Source organism: Elephas maximus, chromosome 1 (genome assembly GCF_024166365.1).
Source record: "Elephas maximus indicus isolate mEleMax1 chromosome 1, mEleMax1 primary haplotype, whole genome shotgun sequence".
Taxonomy (NCBI): domain Eukaryota; kingdom Metazoa; phylum Chordata; class Mammalia; order Proboscidea; family Elephantidae; genus Elephas; species Elephas maximus.
In genome coordinates, this window is record NC_064819.1 from 223,876,914 (window position 1) to 223,898,774 (window position 21,861).

The 21,861-nt window shown below is 39.7% G+C and overlaps 1 protein-coding gene across 16 annotated transcripts in view; it reads right to left on the bottom strand.

Annotated features, from left to right (window-relative positions):
• The window catches only part of SYNE1 (spectrin repeat containing nuclear envelope protein 1), a 558,323-nt gene that overhangs the window by 208,679 nt on the left and 327,783 nt on the right, over window positions 1-21,861 (bottom strand). For all 16 annotated transcript variants that reach the window (XM_049903961.1, XM_049903971.1, XM_049903893.1 and 13 more), the window contains 9 exons: window positions 21,454-21,672; window positions 20,457-20,719; window positions 14,299-14,464; window positions 13,830-13,985; window positions 11,615-11,767; window positions 10,628-10,810; window positions 9,616-9,753; window positions 721-906; window positions 19-141 (listed from right to left, as the gene is read on the bottom strand). In XM_049903961.1, coding sequence (XP_049759918.1) covers window positions 19-141; window positions 721-906; window positions 9,616-9,753; window positions 10,628-10,810; window positions 11,615-11,767; window positions 13,830-13,985; window positions 14,299-14,464; window positions 20,457-20,719; window positions 21,454-21,672 — 1,587 coding nt within the window. The remainder of the gene's footprint in view (window positions 1-18; window positions 142-720; window positions 907-9,615; window positions 9,754-10,627; window positions 10,811-11,614; window positions 11,768-13,829; window positions 13,986-14,298; window positions 14,465-20,456; window positions 20,720-21,453; window positions 21,673-21,861) is intronic.

Sequence of the window (21,861 nt, forward strand, 5' to 3'; positions counted from 1 at the left end):
CTAATTCTTTTTGCTTACCTGTCGATGAGATAGTTGCTCCTTGAGGCTGAGACGGCTGATTTCTGGGGAAGTTAAAGTCGTCTGGGCTTGCTCCAAAGCAGCTTGCAAGTTTTTTAGCTCTGCTTCAAATTTCTTCATATCCTGGTGAGTAAAGGCAACGTTGAGTATCAACCTATAAATGCTTGGAGTCTGAAGTCGTAGAGTAACTTCACTGCCAAGAAACCACATCAGAGGTGAGCACTGTATCTCCCTAGTGGCATTGCCATTTTTGTAAATGATATATAAGTGTCTGTGTGTATATATACATACACACATATTTATATATATATATATATATATATATATATATATATATATATATATATATATATATATATATATATATATCGTTTATATTGTCATTAGCTGCTGTCAAGTCGGCCCCTGACTCACAGTGACACCAAGCAATCAGTTTGGACCGTTGTTGCCCACAGGATTTCCACTGGCTGATTTTCGGAGGTAGATTGCCAGACCTTTCTTCCTAGTTTGTCTTAGTCTAGAGGCTCCTCTGAAAGTTGGTCAGCATCACAACAACATGCAAGCCTCCGCCGACGCAGAAGTGGTGGCCGCACTTGAGGCGTGTTGACTGGGAATCAAACCTGAGTCTCTAGGATGGAAGCTGAGAATTCTACCATTGAAACACCACTGCCTAGACATACTTTTTTTTTTTTTTTTTTTTACCTTGGCAGCATCTTGGAGATTCTGCAAACGAATTTTGATCATCTGTTGTAACTCCTCAGTCTCCCGTCCCAATTCTGCCACTTGCTGAGCCATTTTCTCTGTATAGTACACACTAGTAAGGTGCTGTAGTTTCTCAGACATTGCTTCCAGGTCGCTGTGAATTTCTTCAGATTCTTCTAGCAGAGTCTAGAGTGAATTCTCAATATTAATGACACTGAGAGATCAGAACAATAGAGAGGTCGGATAGGCAGACAGGTATACATAATCAACAGGGCCTGGTGTAAAGCACCCACTGGGTGGGGCAGCTGTAATTCACACCCTCCACATATGCTGTGCAGGTTCTGTTTGCAGGCTACTGTGCTGAACCCTCACACCCCTGCCCCCGCCTTCAGGTGATCACCAACAGTGATCCCATTTCACAGAGGAAGAAACCCAGGCCCAGGAGCTGTTAACAATTTGCCACATGTTTTTAAGTGCTGGACCAAAGGCTTGTGCTCTGTCTCCCACCCCAAGGGGTATCTTAATTGTGTCAGGCCTTTTTTTTTTTTTTCATATTTAAACTAAAAACACGCTTTTCAGCTCTCATATTTTGTATCTATAATCTAAATACATATTGTTTAAGAAATAAAAGCAAGGCAAAAGCATTACAAACAGATAACCCTTGATCACTTGTTTTAAATAAGATGAAAGGGTAGAAACTATGTGGGATACCAAGGGGAATAAAACACGGCCCTCGTCATTCAAGGTGGTATCTATAATGCAGAGGGAGTAATGATAATACAAATGGATAAACAGCCATATGATAAGCATTATATAAAAAGTAGAGTGAAAGAGAAGCTGAGTAGAAGGGGTTACAGAAGTGAGATATGCCACGGTTTGCTGGAAGGTTGGGATAAAGCTTCCTGGAAAAGTCACATTTGAGCTCAGTCTAAAGGGTATTTGAATTTTAGCAGATGGAGAGAAGAGGAAAGGCATTTCATGCTGAGGGAACAGCATAAGCAAAGGTACAGAGGTAGGGGAGCACAGAATGGGCAGTTAGAGGTGACAATCAAAGAGGAGACATGGAGACAGTACTTTAGTCTTTGCCAATAGACTAAAGTATATAAATAAATAAAATAAAAATACATATTTTTTTTCTCACAATGAATGTAATATTATAGAAAGCTGGGGAAATATAGAAAAATATAAAGAAGAAAATAAAATATTCCATAATCCTATAGCCCAGAGATAACCTTAAGTAAGAGACAACTGCTATTATGTTTGGATACATTTTTAGGTAATTGAGATCATACCATAACTACAATTCTCTCTCTTCTTTTTCATCTAACATTAGAGCATTTTCTCACTGTACGCTCTCTTTGGATAAACAACTGGCTTTAATTCCTAAGGCAGGCACGTGTGAACTCCCTGAAACAACGTCGGAAGGCTGAGTTCTCTCCTGAGCCCCTGTGTCAAAAAATCACCAACACTTGATATCTCTTCCCCCATGTCCCACGAGACATTCAACCCACCCAAATGCCCAAGTCATAAACATGGGGCTCCCTTGACCCCTCCTTTTCTTTTAACCACCTCCAATTAGTCAACAAGTTGAGATGTTCTAGCTCCTTCATATCTCTTGATTTTTGTCTTCCTTTCTCGGTCTTCAAAGAGAGGCCTGGGCATTGTCTACTGGTCTCCCTGATATTGTCTTACCTTCAACAATCTGTCTTCCACAGGCTGCTAAGTCATCCTGCTTAAAATACAAGTCTGAACTTGTCACTTGCCTGCAGAATGTGTATTTGTCAAAGGCATCAAAGTGACTTTAGGATAAAGTCCAGGTTAACACATTTTTACGATCTTCTTATCTTTATATTCTTATCTCTCTTTTCAGTTCCCCTCCAGCTTTCTTCTCTATAGTCAACCCTCCAGTGCCCCAAACAGAGCACCTCTTAGTAATTCCAACGTGCTGTTTCTGTCTAAACACATTCCACAAGGAACAGGCAGTGTGTTTTTCAAGACTCAGCCCAGTGTCATCTCTTCCCAAAAAGCCCTGGTAGCACAGTGTTTAAGAGCTTGGCTGTTGATCAAAAGGTTGGAAGTTTGAATCTACCAGCGGCTCCTTGGAAACTCTATGGGACAGTTCTACTCTGTCCTATAGGATCACTATGACTCAGAAGCAACTCCACAGCAATGGGTTTGGTTTTCGGTTTTCTTGGTTCAAAAGCCCTGCAGTCTGGTTGTGCATTTCCCTGTAGGCTCCTTCAGCACAATGGGGCCTCCACTGCCCTTATGACCAAAACAAACGAAACAACAACAAACAGTTGCCATCAAGTAGACGACAACTCATGCAACCATGTATGTCAGAGTAGAACTGCGCTTCACAGGATCCTCAATGGCTGGTGTTTTGGAAGTAGATCCCCAGACCTTTCATATAAGGAGCCTCTGGGTGGACTCCGGGAACCCTGGTGGCATAGTGGTTATGTGCTACAACTGCTAACCAAGAGGTCGGCAGTTCAAATCCGCCAGGCGCTCTTTGGAAACTCTATGGGGTAGTTCTACTCTGTCCTATAGGGTCGCTATGAGTCAGAATCGACTCAAGGGCAGTGGGTTTGGTTTTGGTTTGGGGGGACTCCAACCTTCAGCCTTTCGTTAGCAGCTGAGCACATGGACAGTTTGCACCACCCAGGGACTCCACCTTGCTCACAGGTACTGCAATTGTCTTTGGTTTTTTATCTGTCTCCTCGCCTAGATTACCAACTCCCTGAGAGCAGGAACGGGGAGAACTCTTTGTATTCCAAAAGCCTAGTAAAATTCCTAACTTTGGAAAGTACAAATGTTTGTTGAATAAACAGATGAATGAATGAATGTGTGCTCTACCCATTGTCATCAAGTGGATTCTGACTCCTAGCAACCCTATGGGACAGAGTAGAACTGCCCCATAGGGTTTCCAAGGAGTGACTGGTGGGTTTGAACTGCCAACCTTTTGGTTAGCAGCCAAGCTCTTAATCGCTGCCTATTAAAAACATTTTCATGATAATTTTAAGGATTACATTACATTCCATCATATTAAAAAATTGACTCAGAAAAACGATTTGACATTTATATCTTCTTTAAAATGTCACTAAAGTTAATACTGCATCAAATATTTTGTACATTTTGGATCATATGGCCTCAGCATAGTGTCTGAAAAATATAAGCATCAGGTAAGAGTATAATACCATTTCTAATGATCATGATACATTTTGCCAATTGATTTTCAAAACGATTTTACCACATTACCAGCAGGGTTTAAGGGCTCTCGCTTCATCAAATATGAACTTTTTAAAAGTAGTGTTGATAGTTAAAATGCTTGCTCTCTCTAACTTCCTTTCTCGCTGCTTTAATTTGCATTTAAAGATTTCTAACTAAGCCAAATTTTCTTTTTTTCCATCGTTTGTAAGCTGACAACGGCTTGCTGACTAAGAGGTTAATATTTTCCTTCTGCTCCACCCAAATAGGATTGAAGTCACTTCACTCGTCAACTGAGTGAAAGCCAAGACTTAGGTTCTGAGAACAAATTCTGAAATCTTGCCTGTTAATAACTAAGCATACCCTCGAGCAGAAGACTTGGGTCGTTTCAGGGAGACAGCCTTGGGAGGCACTGCAAGAGTACTTAGTGGAGGAAGATGGGGGACTGTTGTTGCTGTCAGGCGCCTTGGAGTCACTTCTGACTCAGCGACCCTATTTACTACAGAACAAAACATTGCCCAGTCTTGTGCCATTCTCACAATCATTGCTCTCTGTGAGCCCATCATTGCAGCTATTGTGCCAATCCATCCTGTCAAGGGTCTTCCTCTTTTTCACTGACCCTCTACTTTACCAAGCATGATGTCCTTCTCAATGGTCTGGTCCCTTCTGATAACATGTTCAAAGTACATGAGATGAAGTCTCACCATCCAAGCTTTCAAGGAGCACTCTGGCTGTACTTCTTCCAAGATAAACTTGTTTGTTCTTCTGGCAGTTCCTGGTATATTCAGTATTCTTTCCCAGCACCATAGTTCAGAGACATCAGTTCTTCTTTGGTCTCCCTTATTTATTGTCCAGCTTTCACATGCATATGAGGTGACTGAAAACATTATGGAAACCCTGGTGGTGTAGCAGTTAAGTGCTACAGCTGCTAACCAAAGGGCCGGCAGTTCAAATCCACCAGGCACTCCTTGGAAACTCTGTGGAGCAGTTCTACTCTGTCCTATAGGGTCGCTATGAGTCGGAATCGACTTGACGGCACTGGGTTTGGTTTTTTTTTTTTTTTTTGAAAACATTATGGCTTGGGTCAGGTGCACCTTAGTCCTTACAGTGACATGTTTGCTTTTTAGTCCTCGCAGCTGACATCTTTGTTTTTTAACACTTTAAAGAGGCGTCTGCAGCAGAATTGCCCAATGCAATAGGTCATTTGATTTCTTGACTGCTGCTTCCATGGGTGTTGACTCTGAATCCAAGTAAAATGAAATCCTTGACAACTTCAACCTTTTCTCCATTTATCATGATGTTGCTTATTGATCCAGTTGTGAAGATTTTTTTGTGTTGAGCTGTAATCCATATTGAAGGCTGTAGTCTTTGATCTTCATCAGTAAGTGCTTTAAGTCCTCTTCACTTTCATCAGTAAGTGCTTTAAGTCCTCTTCACGTTCATTTGCATATTGCAGGTTGTTAATGAGTCTTCCTCCAATCCTGATGCTTCATTCTTCTTCATATTGTCCAGCTTCTCAGATTATTTGCTCAGTATACAGATCGAATAAGTATGGTGAAAGGATACAACCCCGATGCACACGTCTGCTGATTTTAAACAGCACAGTATCCACTTGTTCTGTTCAAACAACTGCCTGTTGGTCTATGTACAGGTTCCTCATGAACACAATTAAGTGTTCTAGAATTCCCATTCTTTGCAACGTTATCCATAATTTGTTATGATCTACACAGTTGAATGCCTTTGCATAGTCAATAAAACACAGGTTAATATTTTTCCGGAATTCTGCTTTCAGCCAAGGTCCATCTGACATCAGCTACGATATCCCTCGTTCCATGTCCGCTTCTCAATCTGGATTGAATTTCTGCCAGTTCCCTGTTGACGTACTACTGCAACCATTTTTTAATTATCTTCAGCAAAAATTCACTTGCAAGTGATATTAATGATACTGTTTGATAATTTCCTCTGTTTAATCACTTTTTTGGGGAATAGGCAAGTATATGGATCTCTTCCAGTCAGCTGGCTGAGTGGCTGTCTTCCAAATTTCTTGGCATAGATGAGTGAGTGCTTGCAGGGTTGCATCTGTTTGTTGAAATATCTCAACTGATATTCTGTCAATTTCCGGAACGTTGTTGTTCGCCTATGCCTTCAGTGCAGCTTGAACTTCTTCCTTCAATATCATCGGTTCTTGATCATATGCTACCTCCCCAAATGGCTGAAAGTTGACCAATTCTTTTTGATATGGTGACTGGGTATTCCGTCCATCTTTCTTTTTTGCTTCCTGCTCCTCCATTGTTTAATATTTGCCTATAGAATCCTTCAATATTGCAACTCAATGCTTGAATTTTTTCTTCAGCTCTTTCAGCTTGAGAAATACGAAGCATGTTCTTCCCTTTTGGTTTTCTAAGTCCAGGTTTTTGCTCATTTCATTATAATACATTACTTCATCTTCTTGACCCTTCCTTTGAAACCTGTTCAGCTCTTTTACTTCATTTCTTCCATTCACTTTAAAACATCTGTTGCTGTTGAGTTGATTTTGACTCATAGCAACCCTTTAGGACAGACTAGAACTGTCCCATCGAGTTTCCAAGGACCAGCCAGTGGATTAGAACTAATGACCTTTTTGTTAGCAGCCACATACTCAAACCACTGCACCACCAGGGTTCCTAGCTGCTCCAAGTTCAAAACCAAGATTCAGAGTCTCTTCTGACATCCATTTTGGTCTTTTGTCTCTTTCCTGTGTTTTTAATGGCCTTTTGCTTTCTTCATGTATGATATCCTTGATGTCATTCTATAGCTCGTTTGGTCTTCCATCATTAATATTTAATGTGTCAAATCTAGTAATCAGATGGTCTCTAAGTTCAGGTGGATTATACTCAAGAGGTGGCTCTCGTGGCCTTGTTTTTATTTTCTTCATCTTCAACTTGAATTTGCATATGAGCAATTGATGGTCTGTTTCACAGTCAGCCCCTGGCCTTGTTCTGTCTGATGGCATTGAGCTTTTCCTTCATCTCTTTCCACAGATGTTGTCTATTTGTTTCCCACATATTCCACCTGGTGAGGTCCACATGTATAGTCGCAGTTTATGTTGGTGAAATGAATTTTTCAACAACATAAAGGTATTTGCAATGAATAAGTCATTGGCTTACAAAATTCTATTATTCAATCTCTGGTGGTGTTTCTATCACCAAGCCCATATTTTCCAACTATGGATCCTTCGTTGTTTCCAACTTTCAAATTACAATTGCCAGTAATTACCAATTCGTCTTGATTACAAGTTTGATCAATTTCAGAAGTAGGTAAAAATCTTCAATTTCTTCATCTCTGGCATGAGTGGTTGGTGCATAAATTTTAATAATAGTTGTATTAACTGGTCTTCTTTGTAGACATATGCATACTATTCTATCACTGACAGTGTTGTACTTCAGAAAAGATCTTGAAATATTCTTTTTTGACGATGAATGTGACGCCATTCCTCTTCAATTTGTCATTCCCGGCATAGTAAACCATACGATTATTGGATTGAAAATGGCCAATATCAGCCTATTTCAGGTTTCTAATGCCCAGAATATCGATCTTTATGCGTTCTTTTCATTTTTAAAAATTTTTATTGTGCTTTAAGTAAAAGTTTACAAATCAAGTCAGTCTCTCACACAAACTTATATACACCTTACTACATACTCCCAGTTACTCTCCCCCTAATTGAGACAGCCTGCTCCCTCCCTCCACTCTCTCTTTTCGGTCCATTCTGCTAGCTTCTAACCCATTCTACCCTCTCATCTCCCCTCCAGACAGGAGATGCCAACATAATCTCAAGTGTCTCCCTGATCCAAGAAGCTCATTCCTCACAAGCATCCCTCTCCATTCCATTGTCCAGTCCAATCCCTGTCTGAAGAGTTGGTTTTGGGAATGGTTCCTGTCCTGGGTCAACAGAATGTCTGGGGGCCATGACCACTGGCGTCCTTCCAGTCTCAGTCAGACCATTAAGTCTGGTCTTTTTATGAGAATTTGGGGTCTGCATCCCACTGCTCTCCTGCTCCCTCAGGGGTTCTCTGTTGTGTTCCCTAAATCAGGGAAGTTATCAGTTGTAGCTGGGCACCATCTAGTTCTTCTGGTCTCAGGCTGCTATAGTGTCTGGTTTATGTAGCCCTTTCTGTCTCTTGGGATCATAATTTCCTTGTGTCCTTGGTGTTCTTCATTCTCCTTTGGACCAGATGGATTGAGACTAATTGATGCATCTTAGATGGCTGCTTGCTAGCATTTAAAACCCCAGATGCCACTCTCCAAAGTGGGATGCAGAATGTTTTCTTAATAGATTTTATTATGCCAATTGGCTTAGATGTCCCCTGAAACCACGGTCCCCAAACCCCGGCCTTCGAAGCTTTCAGTTTTTTCAGGAAACTTCTTTGCTTTTGGTTCCATTTCATTTTTGATGACTTACAATTTTCTCAGATTCATACTTCATACATTTCACACTATGATTATTAATGAATGATTGTAGCCTTTTCTTGTCATTTTGAGTTGTGCCATGTCAGAAAATAAAGGTCCTGAAAGCTTTACTCTATCTGTGTCATTAATGTAGATTCTACTCTGAGGAGGCAGCCCTTTCCCAGTTGTATTTTTGAGTACCTTTCAATTTGAGGGGCTCATCTTCCAGCATTGTATCAGACAATGTCCCACTGCTATTCAAAAGGTTTTCATTGGCCAATTTTTTTTAGAAACAGACTTCCAGGTCCTTCTTCCTGTATTTCTTAGTCTGGAAGCTCCACAGAAACCTGTCTACTATGGGTGACCTGCTGGTATTTGAAATACTGATGGCATAGCTTCCAGCATCCCAGCAACACGAAAGCTACCACAGTGTGACAAACTGACAGATGTGGTAGAGATGTGTGCAAGATCAATTACAGAAGGAAGATGGTGGATAAGGGAAACCAACTAGGAGGCTGTTAAAACATTCTAGGAAGGAGGAAATGAGGCTTTGATGTAGAACCCTGCCAACTGGAATGGAAAACGGGATGAACATGAAAGATACAAGTATATGTAAGAAAGAGAAAATCTACGCTGCTTGAAGATATCCCTGTAACTTAAACAACAGTAATTCTACATTTTATTGAAAGATAATAACTGGGCTATTAGATATCTGTATCTAAATCAAGTATAATTATAAAATGATGAAATAATTTCCTGGATGATATAACCGAGCTAAAAGGAACATTTTTGTCAAGTAGTTTCAGAGGAAATGAAGTAATGCAGCCACCGTGTGATGTGAGACTCACTGCTTGTTCCCAGCTGACCCCTGACCCCCACCTCCTGTGGAAGACCATGTGACTGCAACCTGGCAGAAAAGATTTGTCCCTTCACATCCCTGCAAACAATTATTTCAAAGTAGCTGCTAAAAACAGTCCTACGGGGCTGATTATTTTTGGTCTTGAGGAAAGGAAAGCCCAGAGGAAATAGAATATTTTTATGATCTACACAGTCTTTTTTTTTTTTTTACACAGTCTTAGGAAATCTCATGGGTAGCTACTTCCATCAAACCACTGCAAGAATGTCTTAGGGTTACCTTAGCTTTCTTTTTATCTGGCACCTACAGTAATTTTATACCAAATGGCCCTCTAAATTTTTTGTCAGTCTAGCCAGTTATCAAACTGCTTTCTTAGTTACCGTTTAAAAACTAATTCTCAAAGTTACCTGATGTGAAATGTATTGTTCCCGAAGCTGGCTTGCAGAATTCCACGCAATATTTCCATGTACCAAGACTTTAGCTTTCTCAGTCCACTTCAAAATGAGTTCAAGCATTTCATTGTATTCTTCCAAATGGGATGCTGCCTGAAAAGGCATCAACATTTGGATAAAAAATGTAAACTCTGCTTCCTGAGCAATAAATTGGTCTTCTCTTTGCCTCTTTTGATATAACAATTCTAGTTATGATCAGTTATAGTATCTGTGATATTTAAAGTTATCACGAAAAATAATTTCCCTGTTGAAAATCTGTCAAAGACTTTCCAGTGACTTTAAGACCAAGTCCAAGTTCTTAATATTCTTGAGTGATCTTTGCCTTACTTCTCCATCTCTACTCTTATCCAGCTCCTCACCTCTACCCTTCCTCCCATCCCAACACTCATAGGTTGGTCAGTGGGTAAGGAGGTAGCAGGAAATGCTTACGGCATGTCAATATTGTCATTGGTTGCCAGCTTCTTATTTAACTTTGCAAAAGTCCATTCTTTACTCAACAATTATGATGAGTAGTCAACCTGAATCTACTAAATAAATTCCAGCTAATATTATATATATATATCTTCTTTTAAGATACCTGAATTCACCCCAAACCGGTTATAATAAAACATACAAAACATGTTAATGGGTGATTATTCGTTTTATAAAATACTTCTCCAGGTTATAAAGCATTCACCCCAAAGTCCATTTTTGTGACCATCTTTGTCGGTAAATTTCTAACAGTGTTTGGTATAAAACAAATTCAGGCTTAATTATAAACCTTAGGAACATAGGCATGCTACGAAATAAGCTACACCCAAATTACTCTCATCACTGTCAATATTATCTTTTTTACTTTCAAAAAAGAACAACAGAACAGTCAAGCTTCTGCCTTACAGGATTTCTGTAGGGTTGCTATGAGTTGGAAACAACTCGAAGGCAGTGGGTTTTAGTTAGAGGATTTCAATGACTGGACCAGGAAACATACCTGGCTGAGCTTGGAGAGCCGGTTTTCAGCCTGCCTAATGGTCTGCTGGTGGAGTTCAGCCAGTTTTCCTATCTTCTTGACCAGTGGCTTACCCAGTTGGCCATTTTCTTCAGAGAATTTTTGAACTGCTGCATCTAGTTCCATTAACTTTACATTGTAGCCATCTAACTCTTCTCCCAGCACCTAGATGGACATCAGTGTGGAAGGACACTGTATTAGACAAAATCAGTTTCTCCGGGTTTTCCAAGATTAGAAGGATTGCTAGTAGAAAGAATAATTCTACTAGGATTTGGTCATTTCTGTTTCTTGAGTTAGGGAGGCAGTATAGGCTGTGTTGTAATCCTGGTGTTTATTTCCTGTAATGCTAAGAGATTAATGTTTTCCTTCTGCCCCACCCAAAAAGAATTAGGGGCACTTATCTCATCAACAGAGTGAGAGCACAGACTTGACTGCTGAGAACAAAGTTCTCTTGGGAATTTACATTCTTATGTTCCTAAATTGGGAGTCCTGGTGGTGTAGTGGTTAAGCTCTTGCCTTCTAACCAAAAGATTGGTGGTTCAAAACCACCAGTGACTCCTCAGGAGAAAGATGTGGCAGTCTGCTTCTGTAAAGGTTTACAGCCTTGGAAACGCTATGCGGCAGTTCTACTCTGTCTCATAGGGTCACTATGAGTAGGTATCAACTTATGACTCTGAGTCTATGAGTAGGTATCAACTTATAACTGAGTCGTTTGACGTTCTCCCCTTTTAACCATGCGTGAATGTAAATTTCTTAATACAGTTCAGTTGTAAGGATAAATTACACTATGTAAGTAGACATATAATATCACATTAAAATTTTTTTTTTCTGTCCACTTTAATAATCTGATTTTAATGACGCTTGCTAACAAGGAAAGCTCTTTTCTATATCTTCAAAAATAAAACTGACTCCAAAAAAATATTTAATTCATTCAGAAGCACCTTTATACTTCCCCTTCTCCTTTCTTACCTTTTGTTCGGTTTTAGCTTGAACTATATTATCTGTCTTGGCTTTCAGCTTCGTTAGAATAGTTGTGAGATCTTTGGCTGTCTTCTGCATTTCCCGGCTGAGCTCCTGGCTCATGGCCTTGCTCTGCTCAACTGCTTTTACTTTGTCCTGGATCTAAATAATCATGTGAACAGCAAAACCGGCCATGGTTAAAATTAGATAATAGAAACTTAAACCTCAAATGATAGTGACAAAAGACATTTTAAGTAGGAAAAAGATGTGGCAGTTGCTTCTACAAAGATTATAACCTTGGAAACCCTGTGGGGCAGTTCTACTCTGTCTTCTAGGGTCGCTATGAGTCAAAATTGACTCAATGCCAACAGGTGTCCCTGTCAATACCACCATCTTCCCAGTCAAGCAGCTTCAATACGCTCTGTCAAACCAGCCACCTGCAGTTGTCCACGCTGCCTTACTGGCACCATCTTTACATATTCACTGCACTCTTTCTGCTGCAGTTTCAGCAAGGAACAAACACTGGAAGAACAGTGATTCTTATATTCATCAACTGGTTACAGAACATTTATTATAGATGGCTGTATAAACAGCTCCAGTTGGAATCCCATCTTCCCACTTACTTGCTTTTGACCTTGACAGCACATACTCTTCCAAGCCTTTTTGTTTTTCTCCCTCCCAGAAAGTGGGAAACCCTGGCAGATAGTTGGAGGGACATCAGTTTGTTTCCAAACTCCTTTTTATAAGTGGGTGCTAATGATCTGTTAACTCTTTCTCTAACTTTCCAATAACATTGTCATATCATGAGAGCAATGTTTTAAGCACAGACGATGGAAAGGAAGGTTCAAAACGAACAATGAATATTTAAGAGTTTCTGATGGCATTGGTTTAACTTCATACGAGGCACTCAAAAGTTTTGTGTAAAATAAAATGTTGATGAGAAGCTGGTAAAGAGGAGAAACATTTCCTTTACGGAAGTGAAAGGCCTTTAAAAATCTCCTTAGTAGGGAGGAAATCCATACCATTAAGAGTACTTTTTTTGGATGTCATTATTTTGAGTTGAGTGTCAAAGTAAACGGAATGCCTATGAATAACATCATACAGAGAAATTGATCCAAAGGGGGAAAAAAACCTTAAATTTGAACACTTTTAAAAAATGATTTAAATTTATCCTTCCCATTAACCTTACCAATAAGCTTTCCAATGTTCAAGAAAATAAGTCAAATCAGTGATTACATATTTACAATAGAAAACAGAATATTAGATTTAGGCAAAAAGAAAATCATGATTCAGTAAAATTGGATTTTGATGAGGTTCTCTTTTTTTGGGATGAGATTTTTAAAACTCTTCATCATATGTTGGAGATTCAATAATACAAAGCACACGTGTGAATTTTACAGTTTGTACAATACGGTACTACTTTCCATTTATTGTGGCAGCTTAGAATCAGTAAATCTTCTTTTCCCTACAGAATGGTTTTAACTAAACTGTGCTTTAGCATTATGCAACCCAGGGGGCCTGGAGACTCAAAGTGCTTCCATGCAGATGCTACTGGGGATGTTTTCACTACACCAAAGTGTGTTCTCTTTATGAGACCTGAAATAGAAATCCACAATCTCAGTACTACAAATAACTCTGTGCTTTTTCTCAGAAAAATAAGTTGTGTTTAAATTTATAGACGTGAATTAGATTTCACTCCTTTCTTTGGTCGGTAGAAGGCTAGAGTTAGACAGATGGCCCTTCCTCTAGTGATATTACGGGACCCAACAGCACGCATTTGCAGTAATAACTTCATCCCTGGCTTTTCCCTTATTTTTCTTGCTCAGATTTTCCCTTTTCTTAAATACCTTCATGTCCTTAATTTATATGTTGCTGAACTGGAATACCATCTAAAAGTAAGCCTAGCATACTGGACACTCAATAAATACTCATTGGATAAAAAAATGTACGTTAATTTATTTGTGGCCTTAAGTCATTTTTTTTAAAGGTGAGGTAAAGAAGAACAATTATCCTTAATTGTGCGATATATTATTGTTCATATATATGACCATCTGATGTATTTCTTTGCTAAGAACAAGACTCTCAATTTAATACTATTATTTCATACTGGTCTATTTTTTCACTCACTTTCCATGAAGACATGATTGTGATCATCAAGAACTCTCATACAACAGCGCTGGCCAGATTAAAGAATGAAAAAACACTTTCTGGCTCGCTGGTTTACCTGATCATGAATAGTTCCCAGGTCTAACGCTACTTCAGCTAACCGAAGGGAGAGCTCAGAAGGTAATATCGTACAAAAGCCCAGGTACTTCTTCTTCTGTTCTTCAGCCATTGTCTCAATGTTCTGCCGGTGATTTGTGACTTCTGTTAAAAGAATCTGAAGAAAAGATCAAAATAAGAAACTTCTGGGAGCTTGATAAGGAAATTGATTTTTATCGTACAGACATAATGCTGTGTATTGTTCATCAATAAAAGTGTGGAATTAGAGAAAAGCTTTCAAACAAATCAACTTTTCTTTAGTCTCCAAATAAGAAGCATGAACGCTTTATGCATAATAAAAGAAAATTCATTGTATATAATCCATTTCTGAAAAGGTTTTATTCAATATTGTCATGGCCATATAAAACAGTGCCTAATTAAAATCAAGGTAATTTTTTATAAAAGGTATAAGGAACTAAGAGAATTTGTACCTGAAGTTCTTCAAGTTGAGCATCTATCTCTATTGTTGGATTTCCCAAATATTCCTTCGTTTCCTGAACCCATGATTTCACAGAGCTGATCTGAGTCTCCACCACTTCTCGTTCTTTCAGCTCCTGTTTTACCAGTTTTCCATTACTCTTCACTTTCTCCTGCATGCTTCAGGAACAATGAGGCGAGAAAGCAGAAGTGAAATTGAAATCAAAGGAGCTTACTTAGTACATGACATCATATTACTAACAATAGACATTAAAAAATGTCAAACCCCTAGGGTCTCTATGAGTTGCAACCAACTCGATGGCACCTAACAACAACAAAATGTTTTTGCAAGTAAATAAAATCAAAAAACCTGCTGCGGTAAAGTTGACTGTGACCCATGAGGACCTCATGTATTACAGAGTACAACTGCTCCATAGGGTTTTCTTGGCTGTAATCTTTACAAAAGCAGATCACCAGCGTTTTCTTCTGTGGTAAACCATTTATGCCACCCAGACCTTGCAAGTAAATACACCTCCCCAAAATGGCTGGATAATTTTCAGTAACACTTAAGTCAAATCCAAGTATAACAAAAAAAATATACATCATCTGCGAGTGAATAATTTCTCTCTGGAAAACTGAGGGAGACTTCTTCCATGCCACTAAATTGCAATTAGCTTTTAGATCTAAAGCAACTTGAAGATTCATAGGCTATCTACTTTTTGGTTGGAAATCTAGTCAAACGGTGCAACATGTTGTTGTTGTTAGGTGCCATCGAGTCAGTTCTGACTCATAGTGACCCTATGTACAACAGAATGAAACACCGACTGGTCCTGGGCCATCCTCACAATCATTGTTATGCTTCAACCCATTGTTGCAGCTATTGTGTTGTTGAGGGTCTTCCTCTTTTTTGCTGACCCTTTATTTTGGTGCAATATAACCAGTATTTAAAACTAATATGTAACTGGAATATTTGTGGGTATTGGAACACAGTCTTTAAAGAAAGAATCAGGCTTTGAAATTTTACAATTAAAAACGTTACATCAAAATTTCAAGTCTTCATTTGAAATAATGTGAATTCAGTGTAACCTGCTGCCGTTGAGTTTGACTCACAGTGACCCTATAGGACAGAGTAGTGCTGTCCCATAGAGTTTCCAAGGATCAGCTGATGGGTTCAAATTGCTGACCTTTTGATTAGCAGCTGTAGAAATGACTATGTCACCAGGGCTCAGGTTTAAATCAGTGAAGTCAGATTACACAGTTATTTTATGTTCTAAAGAGCTATATTGTAGAATACCTATTTGTTCTTGTTAGATGCCATCGAGTTGGTTCCAACTCATTGCAACTCCATGTGTCTTAGTCATCTAGTGCAGCTATAACAGAAACACCGCACGTGGATGCCTTTAACAAAGAGAAATTTATTCTCTCACAGTCCAGCAGACTAGAAGTCTGAATTTAAGCCGCCAACTCCAGGGAAAGGCTTTCTCTCTCTGGCAGCTCTGGAGGAAGACCCTCGTGATGCATCAGTCTTCCCTTGGTCTAGGAGTATCTCAACGCAGGCCTCTGCTCCCAGCACTGCTTTCTTGATGATATGAGGTCCCCCCACTCTCTGCTTGCTTCCCTTTCCTTTTATCTCTTGTAAGATAAAAGGTGGTGCAGGCCACAGGCCAGGAAAACTACACTGGATCAGGGATGTGACCTGATAAGGGTGTTACAATCCCATCCTAATCCTCTTTAATATAAGATTACAATCACAAAATGGAGGACAACCACAGAATTCTGGGAATCATAGCCTAACTAAGTTGATACACACATTTTTGGGGGGACATAATTCAATCTATGACACCACATATAACAGAAGGAAACACTGCCCAGTCCTGCACCATCTTCACAATCCTTGCTATGTTCAAGCCCATTGTTGCAGCAATTGTGTCAGTCCATCTCATTGAGGGTTTTCTTTTTTGCTGACCCTCTACTTTACCAAGCATGATGTCCTTTTCCAGGAACTGGCCCCTCCTGATAACATGTTCAAAGTATGTGAGATGAAGTCTCACCATTCTTGCTTCCAAGTAGTGTTCTGGCTGTACTTCTTTGGTTACAGATTTATTCATTCTTCTCACAGTCCATGGTATTTTCAATATTCTTTGCCAACACCATAATTAAAGGCATCAATTCTTCTTTGGTCTTCTGTATTCATTGTCCAGCTTTTGCACGCATACGAAGTGATAAACAACCCATGGCTTGGGTCAGGCATACCTTAGTACTCAAAGTGACATCATTGCTTTTTAACACAGAAAAGAGGTCTTTTGTAGCAGATTTGACCAATGCAATACATCCTTTGATTTCTTAACTGCTGCTTCCATGGGCATTGATTATGGACCCAGGTAAAATGAAATCCTTGACAATTTCAATATTTTCTGTGTTTATCATAATGTTGCTAATGGGTCCAGTTGTGAGGATTTTTGTTTTCTTCATGTTGAGGTATAATCCATAGTGAAGGCTATAGTCTTTGATCTTCATCAGTAAGTGCTTCAAGTCCTCTTCACTTACAGCAAGCAAGGTTGTGTCATCTGCATATTGCAGGTTGTTAATGAGTTTTCCTCCAAGGCTGATGCTACATTCTGCTTCACATAGCCCAGCTTCTCAGATTATTTCCTCAGCATACAGATTGAATAAGTATGGTGCAAGGATAATACAACCCTGTCACTCACCTTTCCTGATTTTAAACCACGCACTATCTCCTTGTTCCGTTCAAAGGACTGCTTCTTGATCTATGTACAGGTTCCTCATGAGCATAATTAAGTGTTCCGGAATTCCCATTCTTTGCAACGTTATCCATAATTTGTTATGATCCACACAGTCGAATGCCTTTGCATAGTCAATAAAACACAGGTAAACATTTTTCTGGTATTCTCTGCTTTCAGCCAGGATCCATCTGACATCAGTAATGATATCCTTTGTTCCACCTTCTCTTCTGAATCCTACTTGAATCCCTGGCATTTCCCTGTCAATGTACTGCTGCAACCTTTTTTGAATTATCTTCACCATAATTTTACTTGCTTGTGATATTAATGATACTGTTTGATAATTTCCACATTCCCTTGGATCACCTTACTTTGGAATAGGCACGTATATCGATCTCTTCCAACTGGCTGGCCAAGTAGCTGTCTTCCAAATTTCTTGGTATAGATGAAAGGTTGCATCCATTTCTTGAAACATCTCAATTAGTATTCCGCCTATTCCTGACAGCTTATTTTTTCCCAAAGCCTTCAGTTCAGCTTGGGCTTCTTCCTTCAATACCATAGGTTTTGTCACATGCTACCTCCTGAAATAGTTTAATGTCAACCAGTTCTTTTTGGTATAGTGGCTCTGTATATTCCTTCCATCTTCTTTTGATGCTTCCTGTGTTGTCCAATATTTTGCTCACAGAATCCTTCAATATTGCAACTCAAGGCTTGAAGTTTTTCTTCTGTTCTTTCAGTTTGAGAAATGTTGAGCACGTTCTTTTCGTTTTCTATCTCCAGGTCTTTGCACACTTTGTTACAGTACTTTACTCTGTATTCTCAAGCCACCCTTTGAAATCTTCTGTCTAGCTCTACATTGCTACTCTACATTCATCAGCAAGTTTCAGAGTCTCTTCTGACATCCATTTGGTCTTTTTTCTATATTTTTAATCACTTTGCTTTCTTCATGTATGATGTCCTTGATGTCATTCCACAACTCATTTGGTCTTTGGTCATTAGTGTACAATGTGTCATATCTGTTCTTGAGATGTTCTCTAAATTCAGGTGCCATATACTCAAGGTCATATTTTCCTCTTGTGGGCTTGTTTTAATTTTCTTCAACTTCGACTTGAACTTGCATGTGAACAATTGATGGTGTGTTCTGCAGTCAGTACCTGGCCTTGTTCTGACTGATTATACTGAGCTTCTCCATCATCTCTTTCTACCGATGTAGTTGGCTTGATTACTGTGTATTCCATCTGGCAAGGTACATGTGTGTCATTACTGTCTATGTTGTTGAAAAAAGTATTTGCAATGAGGAAGTCATTGGTCTTGCCGAATTCTATCATGAGATCTCTGCTGGTGTTCCTCTCACCAAGGCAGTACTTTCCAACTACCAAACCTTCTTTGTTTTGTACTTCTGCATTACAATTATCAATACATCTTGATTGCATGTTTGATCAATTTCAGACTGCAAAAGTTGGTAAAAATCTTCAATTTCTTCACCTTTGGCATTAGTGGTTGGTGTGCAATTTGAATAATAGTTGTATTAACTGGTCTTCCTTGTAGGTATATGGACATTAGCCTGTCACTGACGGTGTTGCATTTCAGGATAGATCTTGAAATGTTCTTTTTAATGATGGACACAACGCTATTCCTCTTCAATTTGTCATTCCTGGCATAGTAGGCCATATGATTGTCTGATTCAAAATGGCCAATGCCAGTCCATTTCAGCTAAAAAATGCTTAGGATATCAATCTTAAAGCATTCCACCTCATTTTTGATGATTTCCAACTTTCCTAGATTTAAACTTCATACATTCCAGATTCTGATTATTAAAGGATGTTTGCAGCTGTTTCTTCTCATTTTGAGTTGAGCTACACCACCAAATGAAGGTCCTGAAAGCTGGGCTCCATCCACATCATTAAGGTCAACCCTACTCTGAGGAGGCAGCTCCTCCCCAGTCATATTTTGACTGCCTTTGAACATGAGTGGGCTCATCTTCTGGCACTATATCAGACAATGTTTCACTGCTATCCATAAAGTTGTCACTGGCCAATTTCTTTAGAAGTAGATTGCCAGGTCCTTCTTCCTAGTCTGTCTTAATGTGCAAGCTCTGCTGAAACCTGTCCACCAGGGGTGACCCTGCTGGTATTTGAAATAACAGTGGCATAGCTTCCAGTATCCCAGCAACACACAAACCACCATAGCATGATAAACTGACAGATGAGTGGTGGGGATACTTATTTGGTAATACTATTGAATAACCCATTAACAAAACCAAACCCATTGTAGTTGGGTTGATTCCAACTCATAGTGACCCTATAGGACAGAGCAGAACTGCCACATAGGGTTTCCAAGGCTGTAGATCTTTACAGAAGCAAACTACCACATCTTTCTCTGATGGAGCAGTTGGTGGGTTTGAACCGCTGACTTTATGGTTAGCAGCCAAGTGCTTAAGCACTGAGCCAATAAAAAAAACAGGCATTAAATTATCTAATAACCTTTCTTCTGTAGCCCATGAATTGAATCAGGCTGATTATATATCATTAGGACTAACATTCTCTTTCAAATAAGCTCCTTACCAATTACCAGTTGCTGTCAAGTCTATTCTGAGTCACGGCGACCCCATGGGTGTCAGAATAGAACTGTGATCCACAGGGTTTTCAGTGGCTGATTATTCAAAAGTAGGTCATCCGACCTTTCTTCTGAGGCACCTCTGGGTGTACTCGAACCTCCTATCTTTTGGTTAGTTGCTGAGTGAGGGTTTAACCACTTGCAACATTCAGGGACTACACCCTACCAAAAAACAACTCTTCTTTCCCTGGATTTTGGCAGCATCCTTGCTCCTGTCTCCCTGCCACTTCATGTAGCCAGTGAGTTTTCAAGTTTTATCAAAACTGAATTCTAAACAGTTCCCAATAGTTTACCTTTCTAGCTTCATTTCTCAGGAATCATCTCCTCCTACTCCCCCACCCAACAGCATGTCTTTGAAAGTGACATGCTTACTTCTCAGCCTCCTTACGTGCTATTTCCTTGTTTGGAAAACTGTCCACCCACCTCACCGCCTAGCTAAAGCGCCTTCAGTCTTTAGCTTCAACCTGTCTTCTGAAGGGGCCCCTTCCTTGACTCCTCTCCTGGGTTAGCTGCCTCTGCTGTGTATTCCCATATCTTCCTTTGCTTGCTTTACCCAAATGGCTTAACCATCTGTCTCTGCTGTTGGACTGTAAACCGCATGAAGGGAAGATTTTTGGTTTGGCTCACCAGTGTATGCCTAAGCACTACTAGGTAATGAATTCATGGAAGCAATAATTGAAGGGCTAAGAAAATGATAAGAAGGGATGATGGCCACAGGTGCAAGGTGGCATGATGGAGCACCCCATGCCCTGGTACCACACCTGTCCCTTTGGGTCATAGCCACATTTAATAACAGAGAGCACGTGTGTGATTACTTTAGGCAGCGGTCTTGCATTGCTGTGATTTCCTGCATGACGGGTGGCTCTTCTCCAGGAGCGGCTGGGCCAGCCCCGTCCTGGAGCACGCTCAGGGCTTGTTGCCGCAGCACGCCAAGGGCCTCCTGCTGCTGCTCCAGCTCCACAACCAGGGTGTCGTGGTTTTCAAGGAGGATTACGAGTTCTGCTTTGGAGGCCTTCTCTGCTGAGCTTTCCGGTACCTTGTCTTGCAGATGATCAATCATTTCAGTGGCCTTTTTAACCTGATGGCAAATACACATACTATGAAGCTCAGAATTAAACAGGCTGAAAAATAAGGTGATTCCCATCAATGCCACACTGGGCAGTAATGCAGAGAGGCACTTTAAAGATGACAGTCTAACGTCTAAATTTCCAGAGGCTAGAACCCGAGAAGCTTCATTAAGATCAAAGAAAAGACTACCTCTTCAATTCTGGATTTTAAGCTTCAATCACAGAGTAATCTCAGGGCAGTCAGAGACTATGCACAATACAGAAAAAAAAAAATTAAAAACAGACCTAAACAAATGAGCAAAAAACTCTCTCAATATTTAAGTTAACATGGATGCAGTGGCTTTGAGTCATAAAGGAAGATATGGCTTAAAACATTGAACTTTACTGAAAAGATGGAAGAAACTAAATACATGATTGCAGAAATGAGTTAAGTTCTTGCCCACTTTCATGCCAAAAAAGAAATATTTTGTACTTTTTTACAGTCAGGTAAATACATTTTACCAGGAGCCTACCAATAGGGCAAAATGGGTTTGTTGTCCTTTCAAAATTTAACTGCTCAGTTTTCTTATTGAAATAATTTGACCCTGACTTGGAACTAAATTTGCACATTGTATTTTGTTTCCTAAACTGGTGTTCATAAGGCCAATTCAAAAATGGAGCAAAAAAAATTTTTTTTTATAAAATATAGTTTATAGTATAATCAGGAGAAAAATAATTTTCCCCCATCATCAATAACAGAAACTACCTTATTGTTAAAGTTCTTCCATTCATCTACCGCATCTTCCAAAATCTTCTGCTGGTCCTGGGCGACCGCATGGAGCCGCGTCCAGCGCTGCCAGACAGTAGTTGTCGACCTGCTAATGGTGGCTTTGCTTGCATCGTTTCCAGTTTTTTCCAACTGTGAAGCTTTTTCCTCCAGGGCCACAATCTTCTCGTGGAAAGAGTTAACTATGGACACTAAACTCTGGGGGTGGGAAACAAAGGGAATGGGGAGAGACCAGACAGAAAGTTTTTTTAAAGTATTATAGAGTTTGCTAAAGCCCAAAATTATCTCCAAAATTACCTCCAAAGAGAAATGTTCCTACATAAGTTTATTTTCCTCTAGTTAACTCTTTTACATTTATTTTTTCATTAAGCATCTTTTTTTCCTAAA